Here is a 24259-nt window from a genome sequence, read left to right as displayed (position 1 = left end):
ACTAGACCGGCAGTTGTTACTTTGCAAAGCCCTCTGGGACACGATCCAGACTCTCAATTCGTCCCTACTTCAAGTTACAAATTCCTTTAATTCTGAAGTAAAGGACCTAAAAACGCAGTATCAAGCTGTGGAATCGAAACTCAAGGAGCAGGAAGGAAAATGTGAGTTAAATTTCAATGAAATAAAAAAGACACAAACTATTGTTAGTAATATAGTAACAGAAAAAGAAGTGTTTCAAAGGAAAATTGAATTTTTTGATAACCAACTCAGACGTAACAATCTGAGATTTTTAAATTTTCCTAAGACTCCATTGATATCTCCCTTGGAAATGTTGAAAAAATATTTTACCGAAATACTTGGAATCCCTAAAGAAGCGTTACCTCCGATTATTAAAGCTTTCTATATTACAGGAGCTAAAGCATGTGGAAGCTCCGGAGAATTTAACACAATTTCTAGAATCATCTTTAGAAACTATCACAGAACGCACGAACCTCTTGGATTCTTTTGCATTCGAATCGGACAGAAATCATATTTTCAGACTATACTTCAGATTTATTTCAGCTCAATTCTTCGGATCGAAGATTCAAATTTTCCCTGATCTCAGTAAATCTACTCAAAGGAGGAGAAAAGAATTTCTGGGACTAAGATCCCGGGTACTTTCTTTAGGAGGTACTTTTAAATTGAAATTTGCATGCAGATGTCTTATCTCTTTGAATGCAGTATATTATGTGTTTTTTGAACCAGAAAAATTGAGACAGTTCATAATTGCCAAAGAAAGTGGTGGCGAATTGACTCTGGGAGCACCAGGAGGGAGCTGAAACCACTGGTAGGGGAAAGAACTCTACCTCACAATATTTAGTTTAGAGAGTTTATTCTTCTCTTAATTGCTTTAAATAAGTTCTTTGTATCTTGATCATTATGAGGACTAAGTAACAATGTAATTTTCATATAATCATTGAATATGTAAAGGATCGAAGCAAATTTTTCTTTTGTATATTTTCCTGATTTTCCTACATTTATTTTACGTAAATGTATATTTGAAATTATAAATAAATAATTTAAAAAAAAAAGAAAAAAAAAAGAAAATAGCTATTCTACCTGAATGTAGCTCATCTTGAACTACAACTTAAAAAAAAGACATAAGCCAGTGGTTCCCAAACCTGGTCCTGGAGGTACCCCAGCCAGTCAGGTTTTTAGGATACCACAATGAATATTCATGAGAGAAATTTGCGTTCACTGCCTCCACTGCATGCAAATCTCTCTCACGAATATTCATTGTGTATATCCTGAAAACCTGACTGGCTGGGGTGCCTCCAGGATCAGGTTTGGGAATCAATGACATAAAGCTTCATAAGTGTGTGTTTTCAAAATTCTGTGCTGCCTAATAGATACATTTTTGCCAAACACCTTGAGATCAAGCAAAAATTTATCTGGATAGCAGAAGTACTCAGCCACCATCCAGATAAATTTATCTATTTAGGGTAAGGGTTTTCAACCCAGTCCTCGGAACACATCCCGCCAGTCAGGTTTTCAGGATATTCACAATGAATATGTATGAGGGAGATTTGCATAAAGCACCTTCATTATATGCATATCTCTCTTACATATTCATTGTGAATATCTTTACAAAACTGACTGTCTGGATGTGTCCCCAAGGAGTGGGCTGAGATCCCCTGGTTTTAAGAGAACCACACATATAGTAGAACTGACTAAGGGGCCCTTTTACTATGCTGTGGTAAAAGAGGCCCTGCGGTGTCCTTGGTGTGTGGATCTACCTCACACTGAGGCCTCTTTTACCGCAGAGGGGTTTTTGTGAAAAAAAAGCAAATGGCTGTGCGGTAAGTATATACCTGATGGAGCCCTTACTGCCTCCTAGGAGGTGGTAGGGGCTCCTGTGCTAACCCGGCGGTAAGCCAGCAAGACGGTACTGCTTGATTATTGCCAGGTAAGCCCCCGGCAGAAAAAATTTTAAATAATTTCCAGTGCACCAGAAATGTCGCATGGTGGGGGTAGCACTACCACCAGCTCCCAGGGTGAGCCGGCGGTAGTGCCAGATTGGTCCGTGACAAAGCAACAGTAGCTCTACCACCTCTTTGTAAAATGGCCCCTAAAACAGATAGGTAAACATTTTAAGTTTAGGACCAGTGATCCTACCTAAACAGAGAGAATCACTAAATATCAGGTCCAATGATAAGCAGATAAATCAACTGTATATTCTGAGTATTTCTCCCAAAACTACAAATTGTCAAAAATTCTCCAATAAATACCTTAAAACACATCTTTAAAAAAGTATTAATATTTTTATTTGTGGGTTTACAGTATGCATGCTTTCATGGGTGAAAATTATATTAAGCAGTTATGTTTTTACAAATCAGTCTCAACAGCACTACAGCTGAAATATACCTAAATCTAAAGATCAGCAATAGAAACTACCACAAGCCAGACAGATGGCAAACAAGATACAATTACATAGTCAGTGCCTATGTATGCACACACATGTGTTATTTGTCAGTATGAATCATGTGTTACAAAGCATATACACTCTGTTCTGTGTGAGATATGGTCTTGTCTCTAGCACTTTAAATGTTGGCAAAATAAACCCCGGACCTATTAGTTTGAAAATGAGCCTCTCATCTTAAAAGACCCAAAGATGGACACTAACCTCAGCTTTGTGTGGTAACTTATGGGATTCTAGGCTCTCTATAGCACGTTGAAGAAAAGTGGATGATTCCTCACAGCTCTGCTGCAAATATTCAAGTTTCTGTAACAGAGAGAAATATGGACAGAGCATTAGATGTAACAGAAACAAATGCAGTTATAAACAGCAATGTGCAGCGTCCTGTTTCCTTTATATTAATGTTCATTAATTTTTTAGTACATCAGTTTGCTTCATTTCATTATGTGCATAAGTTAGACTTTACATGCAAAAATTCAAGGGCTGATATTCTCTGTCAGTTAATCAGGTGAGAGTTGCTCCTGTACAGTTAACTCTCACAGACTGGCTCCCCACATGATATTCCGGGGATCTTTTACAAAGAAGCAGTAGTGTTTTTAGTACATGCTAATGATTAGCACACGCTAAACACCAGAGATGCCCACATGGATATATGGCTGTCTCTAATGTTTAGCGCACGCTTATTTTTAGTGCGCACTAAAAACGCTAGCATGCCTTAGTAAAAGGACCCCTCAGTGCACTTAACCAGACAGTGTTACTGAATATTATGTATAACCACCGCGGTACTATCCAGTTAGTACCACTGTGGTCCGGAAGCAGAGCAGGAAGGTATCCAGGCACTGATATTCAGTACCAGTGCCTAGATAACCATCCGGGTAAGTAGGAACACATACATAGCAGTCCTGACTTGCCCAGATAGCTACGTGGTTACTGGTTCTGTATAACAGCAGTACCCTGATAACTTCTGGACAGGGCCGGTCTTAGCAATTGCGGGGCCCTTTGCAGACCAGTTCGGTGGGGCTCTCTGCCCCCACCTAGCCACACCCCTTGTTGACAAGATGCGTTTTAAATTTTTTTATTTCAAATAAAGACAAATCAAGCAAAACTTGTACAGAAAAATTAATTCAAGTAAGCACAATGCTATCATAGAAAACCTTTGGGTTTAAAAAGCAAAACCATGTGCATGTAAGGACTGAATAAATGAATTAAAACAAATGCCCTTAATATGTAATACTTGGTAGCAATAATGAAACAGTGATTGAATATTCACATAGCAAGCAGCCTGAACCAACATATTTATTTTCCACTGGACATAATTAACGTTGTATGAACTTGGTAGCTAATAGTGTGCTGAACTGGACGATGTTGGCACATTTTTAGACTGACTCTGGACAGTTTTCAACAAAGGAAATCCTTCCCTCATTATTCAATACCTTCTTTGTGAAATAATGGTAATTTTAAAAAAAGGCAAGTGTATTTTTATAATATATCACTGTATTTTTATAATATATCACTGTATTCCACAAAGCAAAATGATTAAGTTCCCACATGCCATCTTTTACTTTTAATGAAGGCACAGGAAAAAATGACGTTAAAGCACCTGATACTCATAATGTCTGTTTCGATGGCCCTTTAGTAGGTGAAAACATCAGAATAGAGGGTGTCCCTATAAACCAGCCCCTCCAAATGACACAATGATTACGATTTAGAACTAATTAGATGAAACCAATACTTTCACTATGTACATCCGTATGCTACACAAGCCGGCATCTTTGAAAATATAAGTGAGATCCAATAAAAATGCTACCAACAATAAAGAACGACAATGTGGATATACAGCAGGTCATAGATTTTCTTGCTTTGTTTGGGTAAGGAGATGAGGGGTGCACGGAGGAGTGGGAAAGGAAGACCAACCTCAAGGGCTTCAGCAGCCATCTCAATCTAATCGACTGCAGCTCTCTCCTACTCGCTCCCTTAGTTCCGACTAGCAGCACCACTGCCTTCTTCAATTTTCAAGGCCGCCGGCAGCGTCAGTGAGGTAAGCACACTGCCTTCGGCAGTCCCAGAAGCTCTCCCTCTGTTGCAGCATCCCACCTACGCTGGACAGGAAATTGCAGCAGAAAGAGAAAGCTTCTGGGCTGCCGAAGGCAGTGTGCTTACCTCACTGACGTTGCCGGTGGCCCAGATGGAAGAAGGCAGCGCTTCAGAGAGCCGAAAAGAAGTAGGAGAGAGCTGACCAAGGTGGTTAGATTGAGAACATGAGATGGCAATGACAGCTAAAGCAAGGAGCAGGAGGGAGATGCTAAGGCCACCGCGGGGCCCCTGGGAGCGCAAGGCCCTGTACAACAGCCCCTGTCACCCCTGCCTAAGACTGGCCCTGCTTCTGGAAGCCCCCAAAGACCCAGACATTCAGTGTTGGTAACCAGATATGGGCTTGCACTAAATACCAAGATCTTAGTCAGCTTTTGGCAACCAGTGTTTAAAAAAACGCTGACTGCCATAGACTGAATATTGACTTTTCATTTTATAAGCCACTAAAACCAACTTACACACTTAAAAAATGAGCTTATGGGCCTAAAATATTTACAAAAATAAATTACAAGACAAAGACAGTGGAAAGTGGGCCAATGACTCAAGAGACCAGGACAACAGTCAGGTGTCTAAAATAAATGAAACAAAATGACAAAAATAACCAGTGGGCCTGGGCCCACCTAAATCTGCAGCACTCTTGCTATTGCTGGCTTTATGGAAGTAGACAGAGTTTTGACTGTACTGTAGCTGCTTATAGGCTAGAGCCTGTGCTATATATGTAACTGCTGAGGGAAGTACTCTTCACTTAGGGTAAGCATGTACAGTGCCCAAATTAAAGAGAAGAGGTTTGGAGGGGATGTGCAAGTGAGACTGGGTACTTATAAAAATAAATATCAGTGATTGTTTAAAACAGTGGTTCCCAAACTTTCTCAGGTCACGGCACCCCGCTAGGCTACACATTTCTTCTTAAGTCTCCCCCTCACCCTGGCCCTTGTCCCTCTCCACCCCCACCCCAACAGCATTGAGTCCTACCTACAGACTTGCACGGGAACGGGGTTTGCGGGAATTCCACAGAACCCGTGGAGTTCCTGTGGGATTGGAAGCAGTTCTGTGGGGTTCCCATGGGGACGGAAGCAGTTCCTGCGGAGTTCCCTTGGGGACAGAAACAATTCCTGTGAGATTCCCATCGGGACGGAAACAGTTCCTTGGGGGTTCCCGTGGAAGTGTATGCTGCACTTCTGCCAGCCTCTCACCTACTGAGTACCAAGTTCTTTGAGTGCTGTCTCCTCCTCCTCCTTGCTTTAACAGCACAGATGCGGAAAGTCTCCATTAAGGAGGTAGTAGAGACACAAATGGTGACAGAATTCAAAAAGGCATGGGATGAACACAGAGGATCTCAAATTAGAAACTGGACGTTATTTAAAAAAACCTAAATTTAAATGGCGGCATGTGTGTGGATGTGTCGAGTGACGCTTAGATGATGACTCTGGCTGTGATGAATAAGGGCCGATACCGGGCAAACTTGTAATGTTTGTGTCTCATATATGGCAATCTGGTTTAGGATGGGATGGAAAGGGCTTAGACAGTAACTTTAGTGGCTGGAACATGAGGACAGTGCTGGACAGACCTTTACGATCTGTGTCCCACAAATGAGAAGATGAATAGACTGGAGTGGGCTTCGATGGCAACTCCAACAGTTGGAACATAAGGACAGGTCTGGGCGGACTTCTATGGTCTATGCCCAGAAACGCCAAAGAAAGACCATAATCAAGTATATAATATCACGTTCATTGTTTTTAATCATGAATTGATAATGTGTGACTATTGGGTAGACTGGATGGACCGTTCAGGTTTTTATCTGCTGTCACTTACTATGTTACACTATTAATCCTCTTGTGACACAGGCACAAGCATCAGATGTCACCTGACCTACTTTTGCATGCATGTGGTGACCTCTGAGCATACAGTGCCAGTGAATCAGAGATAAGTCTTACATGTGCACACTGGAGTGTTCCAAATTCCAACTTCTGTTCCTTCCTTGCCTGCAGTGCTGCAGCTCGAACCCTGAGAGAGACACCGAGCCGACTATATATATTTTTTAAATACCATTAAATTCTTGCAGAAAAGAGTGGGGACAGGTTAAAGTCTTGAGGGGACGGGTGGGGACTGGTTAAATTCTTGCGGGGATGGGTGGGAATGGATAAGATTCCGGTGGGGACGGGCGGGGATAGGTAAGATTTCTGTCCTCGTGCAACTTTCTAGTTCTAACTTTACTGGTGGGGATATCCAAGCCTCACTAGCAAAAGACTTCCACTGCCCGAGGTCCAAGCTCCATGCTGCTTGCACAAGCAAACTGATAGCATGCTTCAGCCAACAACACCTGCATTACCATGTATGCCCTCCTTCTCCCCTTCATCCAGAATCTGCCCTTCATCTCTCTCCTTCCATCCAGCATCTGCCCTCCTTCTCTCCCCCTTCCATCCCTCCCTCTCTCCCCACTTTCATCCAGCCTCTGCTCTATCTCCCCCTTCCATCCAGCCTCTGCCCTCCTTCTCTCCCCACTTTTAGCCAGCCTCTGCTCTCCTTCTCTCCCCCTTTAATCAAGTTTCTGCCCTTCATTTCTCTTCTTTCCATCCCTCCTTCTGTCACCACTTTCACCCAGCCTCTGCCCTCCCTCCCCCTTCCATCCAGCCTCTGCCCTCCCTTTCTCCCCACTTTCATCCAACCTCTGCCCTCCTTCTCCGCACTTTCATCCAGCCTCTGCTCTCCCTCGCACTCCCCCTTCCATCCAGCCTAAGCCCATTCTGTTTCTCCCCCCAATCCAGCATCTGCCTCCTCTCTGTCCCTGCTCACCCTACACCATTCATCCCTGCCAATGCTGCTTTTCTAGATGAGCAGCAGCAAAACAAGCTGCAGCCATGCGACGCCAAATTCTCCAAATACACGGCTGCCGGCTGTGCCTCGGAACAGGAAGTGATGCTCGAGGGGGCAGGATCGTCAGCCACATGTATGAAGAGTCTGGCACTGCATTGCTGCTGCTTGTTTTGCCATTGCTGCCGCTTATTTAGAGAAGCGGCAGCTGCAGAGAAGGGGGGGGGGGGGAAGAGGACAGAGAGAAGGCAGTAGCAGTTCGGGTGGCTGTGGGAGTGAGGTCGAGATTTGCCGTGTCACCCTTGAGAGTTTGCTGCGATGCACCAGGGTGCTGCGGCGTACAGTTTTGGAACCACTGGTTTAAAATCTGTTAGTGTTGCTGATTGAAAGTTCATGTTGAGCATATACAATGAGAAGAGAGCATACTTTCAGGAATATGTGCATGACAATTACCAGCAAAAACAATTTAATTGGCTGATGGCTCAAACAGTAGATGTAAAGAGAAATTTTAGCTGAAACAATTAGAGTCTGGGGGACAGAGCTGGACAAAAGAAAGTTGAAGTCTGGTTACGCTCCTGGAAGAAAGTCCTTTTTCTGGTGTGGAAAGACTTGCTGAGTGAAAGTTTGATTGCTTTTTATTTGGTAAAAGTTTGCCAAAGTTTAGAGTGAGAGAGTCTTTGAAGTTGTGAGACAATGGTGAATAAAAATGAATTAAAGACTTATTATTAATATGAAAAGCACATAAAAATGTTGCAATGGAAAGGATAGGGGGAAATCATAAGAGATCTACAACCTATACTCCAGGAGGATGAATTACTGAAAGAGATATTCCCATCCCCACCAGTACTGGCCTTCCGACAGCCACCCAATTTAAAACACAAGCTAATCAGAAGTAAACTTCCATCACAGACTGAAAAGGAACAGAAGGGCACACTTCCCTGTAATTTATCCAGTTGCAAACTATGCCAAAATATTTCACAGGACCCCAAAGTCATCCACAAAGGAAAGATATTCAACATAAAGGGATCTTTCACTTGCTCATCTTTCAATGTGGTATATATCATTCAGTGTAAAAAATGTAATGAAGGATGCTATATTGGAGAAACAGGCCAGATGCTTAAGACAAGATTCAATTTACATAGACATCATATGAACAATACTGGTGCCAGCAGGGTTCCCACGCCTGTTGGTCAACATTTTACAGGACCTGGACACTGTACCAGTGACTTCACAGTGAGAATCCTCAAAGGTAACTTTAAAACCATACAAGAACGTAAGACCTTTGAAGTCAGAATGATTGAATATTTTAACACCCAACAGAAAGGACTTAACAAGGATCTGGGGTTCCTAGCCCATTATAAACCATAAAGCTGTATGTCTCTGTGGATCACCCTCCCCTCACCTATCCACACCCATCCTGTTAGAATATCAATGATATGCTTTGATGTCCCCATGCATACTTCCTACCCACCCCCCTCCTCCCCCCATGTCAGACTGTCATAGTAATGCTTGAATGTTTTCACTTATATACACTGTCAGCTAGCACATTTGCTTATTTCCGATCTGAGGAAGAAGGGCAACCTTCGAAAGCTAATCAAGAAATGTATTAAGTTATGTCCAATAAAAAAGGTATCATCTTATTTTCTTTTCCATGTTTTATTTTGTTTGATTTCTATTGTTTGCTTGTGGAAAGCAGTTCCTTGTCTGCGTTATATACACAGTTCCATCGCTACCGCAGCTTCAGTTCTGCAGGTACCTCTAACATCCAGCTCTTTCAGTGGGGCACTGCTCATCCTCTGTCTGTTACTCTGCTTGTTCAGTGCATTTCTATCTTTGCCAGAGGTGTGCAACTCTTTCTCTGCCCGTGGTGTGTGGCTCAGTTTATGTGCTTTGAGTGCAAATCCGTTTGTTCTCGTTGAGCATGGATCCTACTCTGCCTGATGAGCGCAGCTTCTGTTCTGTCCCTTGAGCACAGTTCAGTCTCTGACTGTGGAGCATATTTTCACCTTTGCCTGTTGGGCACTGTTTCACCTTATCGGTCAACCCCAGTTTTTTTCTGCGGGTTGTATACAGTAACTTCTCAGCAGCTGCGGCATACCGCAGTTTAGACTGCTAGACAAGGCTGTCTTGTCTCCTGTTAACTACCATTCCTGTGGCACCTTTTCTTGCCGTAGCCTCTTGGTGGCTGGCGAGAAGCTTCTCCATTGCTGGAGTTTGAATTAGTCTCTGCTCCTTTTGTGACCTCTTGGCACCTTGGGGGTCTTTTCTCCACAGTGTGGCTCTCGACTCTCTTTTTGTCTCCTTTTGTTCTCTGGGTCTGTTCTTTCATCCCTAAGTCCAGAGCGAGCTGGTTGAGGAGTACTCTTTCTATGTTTGTACTCTGGTATGTTGCTGCCCTTTTCTTCATGGTTCTCCTGGAGAGACTAGCGCTCCAGTTAGTTGGTTCTCTTGACTCTGGAGTCTCTTCTTGTTCTGTGGAGTTTGATTCTCTCACTAGGTGCGCGTCTGGGTGGTTCCTGGGCCTTGCTTCCTTTCTTCTATGAAGTGTGGCGCACTGTTTGGGGTTGCGTACTCCTAGTACTTGTTAGGGTCGCTTCATCTGACAATCTTGCACTCAAGGCAGACCGGCAGGTTTGGGAGTTAGTCTTTTTCCTGCCAGGGTTCAGAGAAGTGGATCCTGGTCTAGAAGAGACAGTTCTTCTCCTTGTTGCTCGGATACGACTGTTGCCTTCTTTCCAAGGGGGAGTCCTTTGGCATGAGTATCTTTTGCTGCTTCTTTTACTACTCTCGAGACAGGGGTATGTAATTTTTCTTTTGCTCAGGACATTTGTTTTATGTCCTACAGCTTCAGTTCCTTTTCTAGTGTCTAACTCTGTTCCATTTTGGTAGCCTCATGGTTCGGATATTCGAATCCTTTTCTTCTGATCAGTTTTTTGCTGTTTGTATAGCTTTGTTGATTTTTCAACCTTCTGCATTCTTCTTTTCTCCCCCCCCCCCCTATTTGGGAAACTGCTTTGCTACGTCCCATTAGTCTAGACTGGTCTGGTATAGATGACAAGGAAGGAAAAATTATGTTCTTACCTGATAATTTTCTTTCCTTTAATCATACCAGACCAGTCCAGATGCCCTCCCTGGCTAATGTCTGTCAGAGTGTTGTTTCCCTTAGGTATCCCTGGCTGTTCCATGACGCTTCAATATGCTGGGATGTCCTACAGCACTGCCTACTTCATCTTCTCTTTTCAATCTCCTGCCACTTGTTGTTGTGCCAGCTCTGTATGACTCCTGTTACTTGGCATCACGGAGTACTTTCCCCGGATTCAGGGGTAGATCTCTATGTGCTTGAGCAAGCTCAGTATGGACCATTCCCTCCTGCTTACTTTACTGTGAGGGGAGGTTGCAGTTGCCTTTGACCAAGCAGAAACAGTGAGGTTCTGCATATTGGCTCCAAGAGTTTGCCTGTTTGGTATTAACTGTGTTTTCTTCTAGACTTCAGAGCACCATTGCTTGGCTATTCGAAATACTGAACATTCCAGGCTGCACGATACCCTTAAGGGGCGGTTTACTTGGAACTATTTTCTCTGTCGCCTTCCGCTGGACACAGCCCATTAGTCTGGACTGGTCTGGTATGATTAAAGGAAAGAAAATTATCAGGTAAGAACATAATTTTTCCTTGAAAGAAGGTAACAATAAGCTTTGGGAAGTAAGTAAGATATGAGAGTTTGTGCAATGGGGAAGGAGGAGGAAGGAGTGGGGGAGAGTGAAAGGGTAAGGGACAGAGAAAGAATATGAAAAGGAGATATAGGAGTGAAAATATCCCAATATACACTTCCACAACCTGATGCTTTTGACATGTCCACATTCCAACATCTTGACATGTCCGTACCTTTCCCCATACACATATGCACACTCCCCAACTCTACCTCTCTCCTGCACCCCCCACTCTACCCAAACCCACTGCATCCAACCCCCCAACACCTCACAGACAGCCCACACATCTGCCAAACATCCCTACAGCTGCATATCTTCACTTTCCTTATAGACACACACGCACATATACTACACACAGACATACAAAATTCGGATACAGCAGGAGTCACAACACACAGACCTCAAATAATTCCTCCCCATTCAACCATCCAGCCCTTGACATGTTTTTTTCAGGTTGTGTTTCCTGATTATTGAAAATGTATGTAAAAAAAGTGAAAGAAAAAATCAATCAGACCTTACTGAAACATGTGAAGGACAGTTTTTCTCCATACTCTTATTTGAGCAAGCAAACCAAACACAGACTTTAGATGATAACTACATAGTTACTCACCAGGCGGAAGTTCATCCAGTCATGGTGGCAATAAGGAAAGCTTCCATCAAATTCCTGAGGAAGCTGTGCACTGTCAATGTGCCTGTGCAAGGACTTTGTTGACGAGATAAGATCAACCTAGGAGTTAAGAAACAGAACAAAAAGAAAGATGCTTCACACAATTTCCCACTGTGTGCATTCAGCGCAGACCTTCTTGGAGGCTGGGTTAGGGTGAGATCACAACAACATATATTGTCTTATATGTCAATGGTTCCCAAACTTTCTCAGGTCACAGCACCCCTAGGCTACACTTTCTTCTGAAGTCTCCCCTCGCCATGGCCTGCGCCCCACCCCAGGCTCCCCACCCCGCCCCCACCAGCACTGAGTCCTACCTTTGCTGGCGGAGATGCCCAAGCCCCACTACCTGAAGATGTCCACTGCCCAAGGTCCAAGCTCCATGCTGCTTGCACAAGCAAATCGTTAGAATGCTTCAGTCATCAACACCTGCATTGCCATGCATGCCCTCCTTGTCTTCCCCCTTCCATCCAGCATCTGCCCTCCACCTCTCTCCCCTTCCATCCAGCATCTGCCCTCCACCTCTCTCCCTATCCATCCAGTGTCTGCCCTCTTTCTCTCCCCCTTCTATCCAGCACTTGTCCTCTCTCTTCTCTTCCATCCAGTCTACCCTTCTTTTCTCTCCCTTCCATCCCTCCTTCTGTTGCCACTTTCATCTAGTCTCTGCCCTCTCTCCTCCTTCCATCCAGCCTCTGACCTCCCTCTCCCCCACTTTCATTCTGCCTCTGCCCTCCCTCTCCCCAACTTCCATCCAGCCTCTGCCTTCTCTCCTCCTTCAATTCAGCCTTTGACCTTCTCTCTCCCACTTTCATCTAGCCTCTGCTCCCCTTGCACGCCCCCTTCCATCCAGCCTAAGCCCCCTCTCTGTTTCTTCCCCCAATTCAGAATCTGCCTCCTCTCTGTCTCTGCTCACCCTACACACCCAATCTCTGCCACCGCTGCTTTTCTAGATGAGCAGCAGCAATAGCTAAACAAGCTGCAACCACGTGACACTAGACTCTCCAAACACATAGCTGCTGGCTGTGCCTCAGAACAGGAAGTGATGTTCGAGGGGGAAGGATCATCAGCCACATGTATGAAGAGTCTGGCACTGCGTGGCTGCAGCTTGTTTTGCCACTGCTGCTGCTTATCTAGAGAAGCGGCAAAGAAGGGTGTGTGGGGGGGGGGGAGAGGGGACAAGGGAGAAGGCAGATGCTGGATTGGGGGGAACAGTAGCAGTTCAACTGGCGGCGGAAGGGAGATCAGGATTTGCCGTGGCACCCCTGAGAGTTTGCTGCAGCGCAACTGGGTGCCGCAACAGTTTGAGGCCGCTGTTATATGTCTAAAACTACCCACACTGAAAATAATATCCACAGCAAAACGACATACAAGTATCTGTGGATAATATATATTGAAGTATTTTTCACACTGACAGTATCTGCAGATTTTGTTAAAATGTAGGCAGTGTGAATACTGCCCTCATGGAGGGTAATTTTATAATAGGGCACCTAGGTGGAAATGGCCCATAGGCACATATGTTCCACCTATTTTATAAAGGCAACATATGTGCTTACATGCCTTCATAAAATAAGAATACTTTTATGCGTGTGTGCCCTCAGGCATTTTTATAAGCAACTCCATACTCAAGTGGTTTATAACATTTCTATGGTTATCTATAACAGGAAAAATGCATATTAAGAGATAAAGTAAAATGAGTGAGCTACGCAGTATTATGTCCCACGCTACAGATCCAGTGTAAAAAAGTGTGTTAAGCCTTGCATTCAGCTTAGCTAGACTTTTGTGAACATCTTTGTGCACTACCCTATGTTAAATATGAATTTTGTGCACAAGCCAACTTTCGCAATGACTCTTTCTGATATCAACACACAGCTAATTTAAATAAATTGCTATCATCTTCATTACAATGGCAACATAGAAGCAGAAAAGGGCACAGAAGACCCGAAAGCTGAGTTCAGGGTTTCCTAATGCTGGGGTTCAATGCAAGTTCTCAGGAAGAGTAAAAGTTAGCTTGTTTTCCTGTAGCTAGTGTTAATGAACATTTCATGCCTGTTTCTTCTCCTTCCTGGAAGCATACAGGACCTGCAACTTTTTCTGCTTTCATTGAAGAGCATGGGTCAAAACCAAGCAAAAGAAAAAGACAGGAACTAAGAAGAGTTGTGTTGAAACAAAGTGCTGGACTGTTGGCATAATGCAAAAATTATGTGGGTATCTGAAAATGTTTTACATACAGCATTTCTTATGACAGCTTCTTCTATTTTAATTTTGGTACTATTTTTATGTTTTCAAACCATGTTTTCCTGATTGTAGCATGTTATTGAAGGTTTTGAAACATTTTTATGCATTTTAATGGGATGGCTTACCCATTTTTGATCGCAATTTTTATGGGTTTATATTTTTTACTTTTATGGATTGAGAGAACCCACATTTGTTATCTTACTTTTGTTCTTAGTTGTTTTAGCACATTTGGATATGTTTTTAAGGTGTTCTTCGAGCTTTTCTTTTAGATTTATTATGCTTTGAGTCTCTTCAATGGTTGGAAATGCATTGAAGATGTCTTTGGAATACAATGACATCACTGGAACGTTTAACATAGTCTTCAATGCGTTCCACCACTATTTTAACTTACTTTTATATTTTAAAGGGCTTTTATGATGGTTTCTTTTGATGGTTTCTTTTAGTGATCTTGATGCCTGTGGATTTTAGAACATTTTAAGTTTTTAACTACTTTTAGTCTGGTTATTTTTGCATTTTAAATTTTATGTCATCAGAGCTTTTTAATTTCAAAATGGGTCTCTTTTATGACATTAGCACTTTCTATTAACTGCTTTTTCTAAAGATTCCATGGTTCCTTATCTGCAATTTTGCTTTCTAATGTTTTTAGAGATATTTTACAGTTTTTTTTACAGTAATTAAGCATGCATGACATTCTCAGACATATAAGCTAGGGTGTCCTAGCAAGTTTGTTTTAACTCTTTCCAAATGCCTCCAGGTATATAAGCATGTGAGCAGACCTTTTTAAAAGATGTTTTTTGAGCAGTTATGTGTTTTTAAACATGGGGACATTTTCCTTTTTTACTAGACAGTGCCTTTATCATTCTACTTTCTGGACCACACCAGGTGATGTATGCTGTATACACCAGCTGGTTGTTCTGCCCTTGATGCAACCAATATTCCTGGCAAAACATGGCCATGTTGGGCACAGATGACTGTTAGCGTGGGAACCTTTTTACTAAATAAAAGAGTGTGCTTTTTACAAGATTATCTTCCTCAGCGGCCACGTTGGGCCACTTCAATAGTTGATATATCTTTAGCTAGTTTAAAATTAACTAGCTAGCTTCAAATATCAACTTAGCTGTTTAACTTTAAACCAGCTAAAAATAAACCAGATATTCAATACCGGTCACTGGTCACCCGGGCTTCCTCCCGCAGTCTGAATATTGGCTCCTTTGTGTTTTGATGGTTGGATTTTGCCTCTATCTTGGACTGCACAAAGCATCATTCCAACACATATGCAGACGTATGTGCCTGCAACTCTGAATGCCAATTTAATTGTGTACACAAAATATAGCTGCTGTTAGTGCAGACCCATTTGTGCATGCATCTGGAATGGAATGCCCTGTTAGTGCACATTTTTTGCACACAGATGATTTACATATTATTTGATTACAGTATTGGGTATAATTTTTTCACATATGCCTTAGGGAATTCTGTACTGAGTTTTAGAGCAGAACTCTAACACATGGCTTTCTGCAATAGCCATAAAGCCCAGCTATGAGAAAACTACCCAACTATAAAGACCCTGTAAAATGACACCAGTACAGACGACCTGGAACACACAAAAACCCTTCATTAAGAGCAAACACCCTTATTAGAAAAACAAGTAGCAAAAAATGAAGATACTGATACTTATGGTTGCAGTGCAAACTGTAGTTCAAGTAGTGGTTAAAGTTGCCGTTGTAGACCAGATCACAATTGCAAATCAAATTATATTTCGAACCAACACTAGCTGACCACTAGGGGTCAAATTTTTTGTACATACAGGTCTTGTGTTATCACCTTCCTGTCCTTCATTTTGGGTATAAGGTTTTTTAAACCACCTGTTTTTCTCTGTTTTCAGAGTTTTTTCGGATGTTTTTTTTCCCTTTTGTTCCCAGACAGGGACCAGTGATAGTACCTCGCTCCCTGATTAGCTAGGGGATTTTGAATACTGTATTTCCCCTATTGGGAGGAGTTTGAGGTTCCAATTGTTTAAAATTTCTGAAGATTTACCGGTTTAAATCTGAGGGTTACAGGAGGTGTGACACAAAATTAGTTTTATAGTTTCAAGCTTCTTTGAATTTTGGTATTAATATTTCAAGTTTGAAATCCCCTATGTTGAGTTAGAGGTTATGCTATTATACAGGCAATCTTGATTCCTCTACTTAATTACTGTAACTCATTGTATCATAATATAACAAACAAATTTATCGTCTTCAACTTTTGCAAAATATGGCAGCATGTTTAATATTGGTCTGGGGAAATTTAGTGAACCCAGCCCTTTGCTAGAAAAGTTGCATTGGTTAAGAACTTCGTATTCAATTGAAGATATCTTGTCAGATACATAAATGTATTTATGGAGCTAATGCAGTTATGGTAGGAAAATTAATACCTCCCTTAGGTATAAGAGGGCAATTGAGAAGTGCTGGAAACCTAACATTGCATATACCTTTTACAAGGCAAGTGAAGTTGAAAACTGTCTGGGAATGCTCGTTTTCTTTTCAGGGTCCAAAAATATGGCATAGAGTACCTTTGCATATTAGAACGATCGCTAATTACAGACTTTTTCGTAAAACTTTGAAAACATACTTATATTCTATGTAGAGTTTAGCTTGAAATTAGAGTACAAAATTGTAAATCATATCTATATGAGATATTTGCTCTTATTGTAAACCGTTTTGAGAACTATATGAAAACGGAATAGAAGAACCTAAATGGAATAGGATAATAGAAAATAGAATTATTAGGAAAGGAATGGAAAACAAAAATGAGAATGTTATAATGCCTTTGTATTGCTCCATACTATGACCGCACCTCAAATACTGTGTGCAATTCTGGTCACCACATCTCAAAAAAAATATGGCAGAGTTAGAAAACGTACAGAGAAGGGCCATGAAAATGATAAAGGGAATGGGATGACTTCCCAATGAGGAAAGGCTATAGAAGGTAGGGCTGTTCAGCTTGGAAAAGAGATGGCTGAGGGGAGATATGCCAGAGGTCTATAAAATACTGAGTGGCGTGAAACAGGTAGAGGTGAATCACTTGTTTACTCATTCCAAAAATACTAGGACTAGGGGGCATGCAATGAAGCTACTAATTAGTAAATTTAAAACAAACCAGAGAAAATATTTCTTCACTCAACGTGTTATTAAACTCTGGAATTCAATAGCAGAGAATGTGGTAAAAGCAGTTAGCATAACAGGGGTTAAAAAAGGTTTGGATAAGTTCCTAAAAGAGAAAACCATAAGCCATTATGAAGATGGACTTGGGAAAATCCACTGCTTATTTCTAGGATAAGCAGCATAAAATGTTTTACTCTTTTGGAATCTTGCCAGGTACTTGCAACCTGGATTAGCCACTGTTGGAAACAGGATATTAGGCTTGATGGATCTTTGATCTGTTCCAGTATGGCAATGCTTATGTTCAAGTACTCCAGCATACCAAGACCAGGCTACCAGGAAATGAATTTTTTTACCTGTGTGGCAGTTAGCTTTTCTACACGAAATGTGAGGTCTCTCTCAACAAATAGCAGGACTCTGTGAATACAATTAGGAATAGTGACCTAGAATGAAAGGAGAAAGGAACCCAGAGTCAGGTTAATCTTATAGTTAATAGTTTACACTTATCTGATAACTATGTTGTCATTGCATATACCTTGTATCCAGTGACCATTCTAATAGCTTAACACTGTATATAATCATATAATCACAGTCATACAAATGTACTTCCCACAGCCAGCAAGCAGTTTGACCAAAAATATACACCATCTAATATTCAAATGGGTTTAACCAGGCAGGAGAGTCTCCTGCCTGGTTAAACCTCAACGAGCGACCAGGCACATGATATTCAGGGGCATCCTGCAAGTTGAACGGGAGGGGAGGGGGGGTCATCCTGGAACTCAAAGGGGAGGTGGGTCGTCCTGGAACTCGAAGGGAGGGAGGGAGGCGCGGGGGTATGGAACTCGAATGAGAATGAGGGGCATGGAACTCGGAGGGGAGGGAGGGGGTCCTGGAACTCAAAGGGGATTGGAGGGGAGGGAGGGGGTCCTGGAACTCAAAGGGGAGGGGGGAGGGGGCCTGGAACTCAGAGTGCACAGAGAGAGAGAGGTAGGGCCTGGAACTTAGAGGGGAGAGAGATGGAGGGAGGGGGGCCCTGGATATGGGTGGATGGAGGAGGCCAGGGGAGAATGAAGAGTTGATGCACATGTAGGGGGGGAGGGCAAGGGACAGAGGAGAACTACTGCACCACGATGGATGGAGAGGGCAGGGGAAAGATGCTGCACATGGATGGATGAAGGGGGCAGGGCACAGAGGATGTTTGCTGCATATAGATGAATGCAGGGGAGAGAGCATAATTGGTGCACATGGGACACACACTACACTCTCTCACTCACACAGACACACACACACATTCTGTTTCTCTCTCGATCACACACACTCTCTCTCTCTCTGACACACACTCTTTCTCTCTCACACATACTCATTCACTCTCTCACACATACTCACACACACCATCACGATCAAAAGCTCTGTGCTGTTCCAAACAGCGCTCTAAAAATAGCGCTGGAACAGCGCGGGGCTTTACCGCATCGATGATCAGAGATAATGCATGCAAATTTAAGCAGCACAATTATCTCTGATCATGGGGTAGAAGTGCGGGCGAATAAATCCTCCCACACTTTGACAGGTCGGGGCTGTCAAAAGCCCAAACCTGTCAAACCCTCATGATCAACAGGGCTGGAGGTCCATGGGATCACCAGGCCCTGTCTACCCCTGCCCCGAGCAATGGGGGCTGGAGGTCCGGCGGACCTCCGGTCCCCCCGACGATCCCACCCCCCCAGGTTCAGGGAGGCCTGGAGATCCGGTGGACCTCCAGCCCACCCCAACTCCCCCCCCCCCCCAGCATTGTCCGACCGATCCCTGGTGGTCCAGCGTGAGGATAAGTAGTAGTAGTAGTAGTAGTAGTAAGGACAACCCCCCGCCCGGCCCCCCTACCTTTAGTTGGAGGAGGGACGCAGCCTGCCTCCCTCCTCTTCTTTCTGCTGACGCCACCGCAAAATGGCGGTGCCCAGCCCCGCCCATTGCATCCTGGGATGCGCTGGGCGGGGCTACAGACCACGTAAGGAAGCGATTCCCTTACATGGTCTGTAGCCCCGCCCAGCGCATCCCAGGATGCAATGGGCAGGGCTGGGCGCCGCCATTTTGCGGCGGCGTCAACAGAAAGAGGAGGGAGGCAGGCTGCGTCCCTCCTCCAACTAAAAGTAGGGGGGCCGGGAGGGGGGTTGTCCTTACTACTACTACTTATCCTCATGCTGGACCACCTGGGATCGGTCGGACAACCTTGTGGGGGGGAGTTGGGGTGGGCTGGAGGTCCACCGGACCTCCAACCCCCCCCCCCCCCGTCGCTCGCTGGGTGGGTGGGGGGGGGGGAGAGGGTTTGGCTGGCGGCCACTTGACATTTTCTGGGGGTTTGGGGTGGCTGGAGACCCACCAGATCTCTAGGCCTCCCTGAACCTGGGGGGGTGGGATCGTCGGGGGGGGGGGGGGGGACCGGAGGTCCGCTGGACCTCCAGCCCCCTGTTGGCAGCCTGGCAGGTTTGGGGGGGAACGGGGGCCTGTCAGCATGCAACTGCATGCTGGACAGGGCTCACCATTCCTCCCCAATGATCGGCAAACCCTAATGCCAGCTCGGAGCTGGCGTAGGGTTTGCCGCAGCCAGCGACCCAATCTTTGGCACGCTGGTTGCTGATCACTGGGGATGAATGCGCTGAGCCCTGTTTAGCATGCATTTGCATGCTACTTGCGCAAAGAGCCCTCGAGCGCGTTGTTTCACACGCTCGAGGGCTCTAATCATGGGGCGGTAGCAAACGCCGGCGCTAACAGCCTCTAGCCCTGGCGTTTGCTTTTGATCATGAGGGCCTCACTCTCTCTCACACATACTCTCTCCTAACAGTTCCCTTAAAAACATAATTGCCATTAGAGGACAACCTTGCTAGCGTCCGTTTCATTTCTTTCAGAAACGGGCTTTTTTTTACTAGTATTTTAATAATTGATACTGGACTCATCTAGTTTTTTTTAAGGATTCTCTGGTAGTTCCTTTATATACATGTTCATGTTTTTATTATTTCATCACTATAATACAGATTGCTTACTAAGCTTTTTGTATAGGATTCTGTTACATTAGATATTCGTGACAGATACTTATTTAGATATATTTATGTTTTTATCTTTATAATATAGTTTGTATGTAACCATGCAATTTTGTGTATATGCTTTTTCGTATATGTTTGTTTCACATCAGATATTTGTAACACATGCTTTTTAGTGGCTGTTGAGTATTTATTTAATTACTATACATATGTTTTATTTATATATTTTATTTATTTATTTATTTTCTGCATTTGTATCCCACATTTTCCCACCTCTTTGCAGGTTCAATGTGGCTTACACTATGCCGCAATGGCGATCACCATTAACGGAATGAGAAGTACAGAGTACAATACAGTTAAGTTAAATAGAGTATCAAGTAAATTAGAAGCAGATAAATAAATAATACATATCATGTATGTGATAACAAAGATAAAGTATAACATTCAGTAATAACAATGTGATTAAAGTCTTATGTTCATGTTTATTTATACATGTTTAGCTATTATTTTTATGTGTAATGTGTTGTGACTCCTGAAGCAGGAAGACACATCTGCCAAACCATGGTCCCCGTCGGGTCCTCATTTTGGTGCTTGGTTCAGTAATGACTGCTTTTTGTTCCTACTCCCCATTTGGAAGTCATTGAGTGACCCTCCACTCTTTATGTTGTGCTTTGGATTATAGAATAACATGGGGACAAAGTTTGTCCTCGTCTCGTCCATGTGAGCTCTGTCCCCATCCCTGCCCCATCCCCGCGAGCATTGTCCCTGATTCTCCCCGTCCCCATGAGCTCTGTCCCTGTCCGCCTACCTGCAAGCTCTGACTTCATCTGCTAATAGAACTTTATAAGTCTAAGTGCTCTGAAAATAAGCCACATAGTTTTGTATATTTGAAACTACAAATGTTGTTTTGCCTTACAATAGAACTGCCTTAAAATACATGTGTACATTTGTATCAATACTTTTGAGAGGAGAGCAATAACTAAAGCAAAACTATTCAGGTTGATTACTGCAGCAAATTCCTTGGGTTCTTCAGAAGGGAGGTGGTTTCTTTTTGAATATTAGTAGTCGTGGAGGGGCATTTTCGACCAGGGACGCCCATCTTCAAGGACGGCGCTGCGAAGGGGCAGGGCCGACCGTATTATCAAACGAGATGGGTGTCCATCTTTTGTTTCGATAATACAGTTGGGGGCGCCCAAATCTCAACATTTAGGTCAACATTAAAGATGGTCAATCTAAATGCTGAGATCGCCGGATTTAGAGATGGGTGCCCTCGGTTTCCCCCATAATGGAAACCGATGGCGCCCATCTCAAAAACGCAGCCACACCAGCCATTAAACTATAGGTGGTGGCGTACTATTTATTTATTGAATGCATTTGATATACCACTTGAGCCTAAGTATAGGCATAGAGTGGTTCACATGCAAATATCTGAATTAGGTGTCAAAGAGCCAAAAGTGTAGTGGGAAAGGCTCCCAAAAGGGGGGGGGGGGGGGGGGGGAGGGAGAACTGGTAGAGTAGAGGTGAATAAATGGGACACTCTACCTTATATATTTCAATAAAGCACATTACTCCAGTACAGTACACAATATCTGTAATCTCACCTGCAGTATATTGAAAGCTTTAAAAAGTGCTGAGACAGGAGAGCAGCGACGGGCATCTACCAGGATTGTAAGACCCAGAGCCTGACATTCCTGCCTGTTAGGAAAGATATATGTGTTACAGCCAGACTCACTGTCTGCTAAGAACAGTTTCTTTGCCCAGTGTTCACATGAAAATTCAAGCTGCTCATTAATGAACCTTGTTGCTAGCTAAAGAAATACTAACACATACTTCTCTGATTTGAATGTATGTGCTTTGTTGAGTTCTTTGAATTCCCCTGACAGACTCCTTCCCAGATATATCACTTTCTGTAAAGAATAGTTACTGCCAAATGGATGCATTATGGGATATATTTGGCAGTAACTATTCTTTACAGAAAGTGATGCATCCTTTGTTGTATCTGATATGAAAGACAATATAGTAAGCATACAAATAAAGTAAACTATAACTGTAGATCTCTAGGGCTATGAAGTGATCATTTCTCTTAATGGCGGGCTTCTCACACTAACCGTAGAGTGCTGTAGAAATATTGGAAGAGATGAACTAATTCCTTGGTGTTGCAGTGGGGATTTAGCCAGGTAGTATTCCTTGTGCTTACGATTACCACAACACGTCCATTTTTATCTCTGGCTCCTAGATGTCAGAAAATGTCAGATTATATTAACATATACAATTGCAAATAGAAAAACATAACAAGCTTTCCAAGTAACAAACTTTTCCTTGTTCATTCTGTAAATGCAGAAAAGTAAAATAATCTGCCTTGTATTTGGTATTAAAGTTATAGAAGAGAGCAACTGAGTGAGCTGAAGGCAACAAAATGGGGTAAACTACTAGGGCAATAGCCTGACCAAATATTTGCCCCACAATGCATTAGCATCTAAGGGATCAATATTCAGCCAGTGCATCACTGCATTAAGTGTTGACACTGGTGCTTAAATTAATATATATATCTATATTTTTTTCAGCACCACTATCCATATAGGTAAAGAAGCTGAATATGCATATATTGTGGTGACCATACCAGTACTATCAATTTGTTTTAAGCTTCTTTACTTTCTGGCCACTAGGTTTCAAAGACAGACGATGCTAATGGTTTCCCTTTGAAAACTGGCTACAATGTACACAGCCTAAAAGATCCTGCATATATTGAAAAGAATGTGAACTACTCACAATGGCCACCTAAAAGTTATTCCATCTATACTTCCTCCCTTGGTGTTCTCATCTCATCCCACGGTTTTCAGTATCACCTTTACGCTGATGACTCCCAGATCTACCTCTCCACACCAGAAATCTCGGCAGAAATCCAGGCCAAGGTATCTGCCTGCCTCTATGACATTGCTACCTGGATGTCTCGCCGCCACCTGAAGCTCAATATGTCCAAAACTGAGCGCCTTATCTTCCCACCTAAACCAACCTCTCCCCGTCCCCCTTTCTCTATTTCTGTCGACAACACGCTCATTCTTCCTGTCTCATCTGCTCATAACCTTGGGGTCATCTTCGACTCCTCCCTCTCCTTCTCTGCACATATTCAACAGATTGCTAAAACCTGTCGTTTCTTCCTCTATAATATCGCCAAAATTCGCCCTTTCCTTTCTGAGCACGCTATCAGAACCCTCATCTACACTCTCATCACCTCTCGCTTAAACTACTGCAACTTGCTTTTCACAGGTCTTCCACTCAGCCATCTCTCTCTTCTTCAATCTGTTCAAAATTCTGCTGCACGACTAATATTTCTCCAAAGTCGTTATGCCCATATCAGCCCTCTCCTGAAATCACTTCACTGGCTCCCTATCCGTTTCCATATAAAATTCAAGCTCCTCTTATTGGCCTATAAGTGCATTCACTCTGCAGCCCCTCACTACCTCTCCACCCTCATCTCTCCCTACACTCCTTCCCAGGAACTCCGTTCACTAGGCAAATCTCTCCTAATTGCACCCTTCTCCTCCATCGCTAACTCCAGACTCCGTTCCTTTTATCTTGCTGCACCTTATGCCTGGAATAGACTTCCTGAGCCGTTACATCAAGCTCCATCCCTGGCCGCCTTCAAATCTGGGCTAAAGGCCTACCTGTTTGATGCTGCTTTTGACTCCTAACTTGTCACTTGCTCGTAACCTTATCTTGTCTTCCTCTCTTCAATAGTCCCTTTCTCTATGTATCCTATCTGTCTGTCCTACCCTTATCCCTTATTTGTCCTGTCTGTCTGTTCTGATTTAGATTGTAAGCTCTTTTGAGCAGGGACTGTCTTTTCTTCATGTTCAATTGTGAAGCGCTGCGTACGACTGGTAGCGCTATAGAAATGATTTATAGTAGTAGTAAATTTATAGTAATCACTGATTTCTTAGCAGTTTTTGACAAGTTTTACTGGATCAGTACAGGAACTAACAATATTTATATCAGCTTCTAAAATTACACAGGTAATTTCTTCAGATTCTGCCCCTCCTTTCCATCACTACATCTTTCCTTCTATTTCCTCATCTTCATTTCTCACCTCTTAATCTTCTCCTCTTACCTCCTCCTTCCCTTCACG

General features: G+C 43.2%; 1 protein-coding gene across 1 annotated transcript in view; it reads right to left on the bottom strand.

Moving 5' to 3' along the window:
* PLEKHG4 (pleckstrin homology and RhoGEF domain containing G4) overlaps positions 1–24259 on the bottom strand; it is a 507451-nt gene that overhangs the window by 313285 nt on the left and 169907 nt on the right. The window contains exons 5-9 of the mRNA XM_030205018.1: positions 22242–22365; positions 21735–21828; positions 17461–17547; positions 11676–11792; positions 2663–2761 (exon numbers count right to left, since the gene is read on the bottom strand). Coding sequence (XP_030060878.1) covers positions 2663–2761; positions 11676–11792; positions 17461–17547; positions 21735–21828; positions 22242–22365 — 521 coding nt within the window. The remainder of the gene's footprint in view (positions 1–2662; positions 2762–11675; positions 11793–17460; positions 17548–21734; positions 21829–22241; positions 22366–24259) is intronic.

Source organism: Microcaecilia unicolor, chromosome 5 (assembly GCF_901765095.1).
Source record: "Microcaecilia unicolor chromosome 5, aMicUni1.1, whole genome shotgun sequence".
Lineage (NCBI taxonomy): Eukaryota > Metazoa > Chordata > Amphibia > Gymnophiona > Siphonopidae > Microcaecilia > Microcaecilia unicolor.
This window is presented reverse-complemented; position numbering and strand designations above follow the sequence as displayed.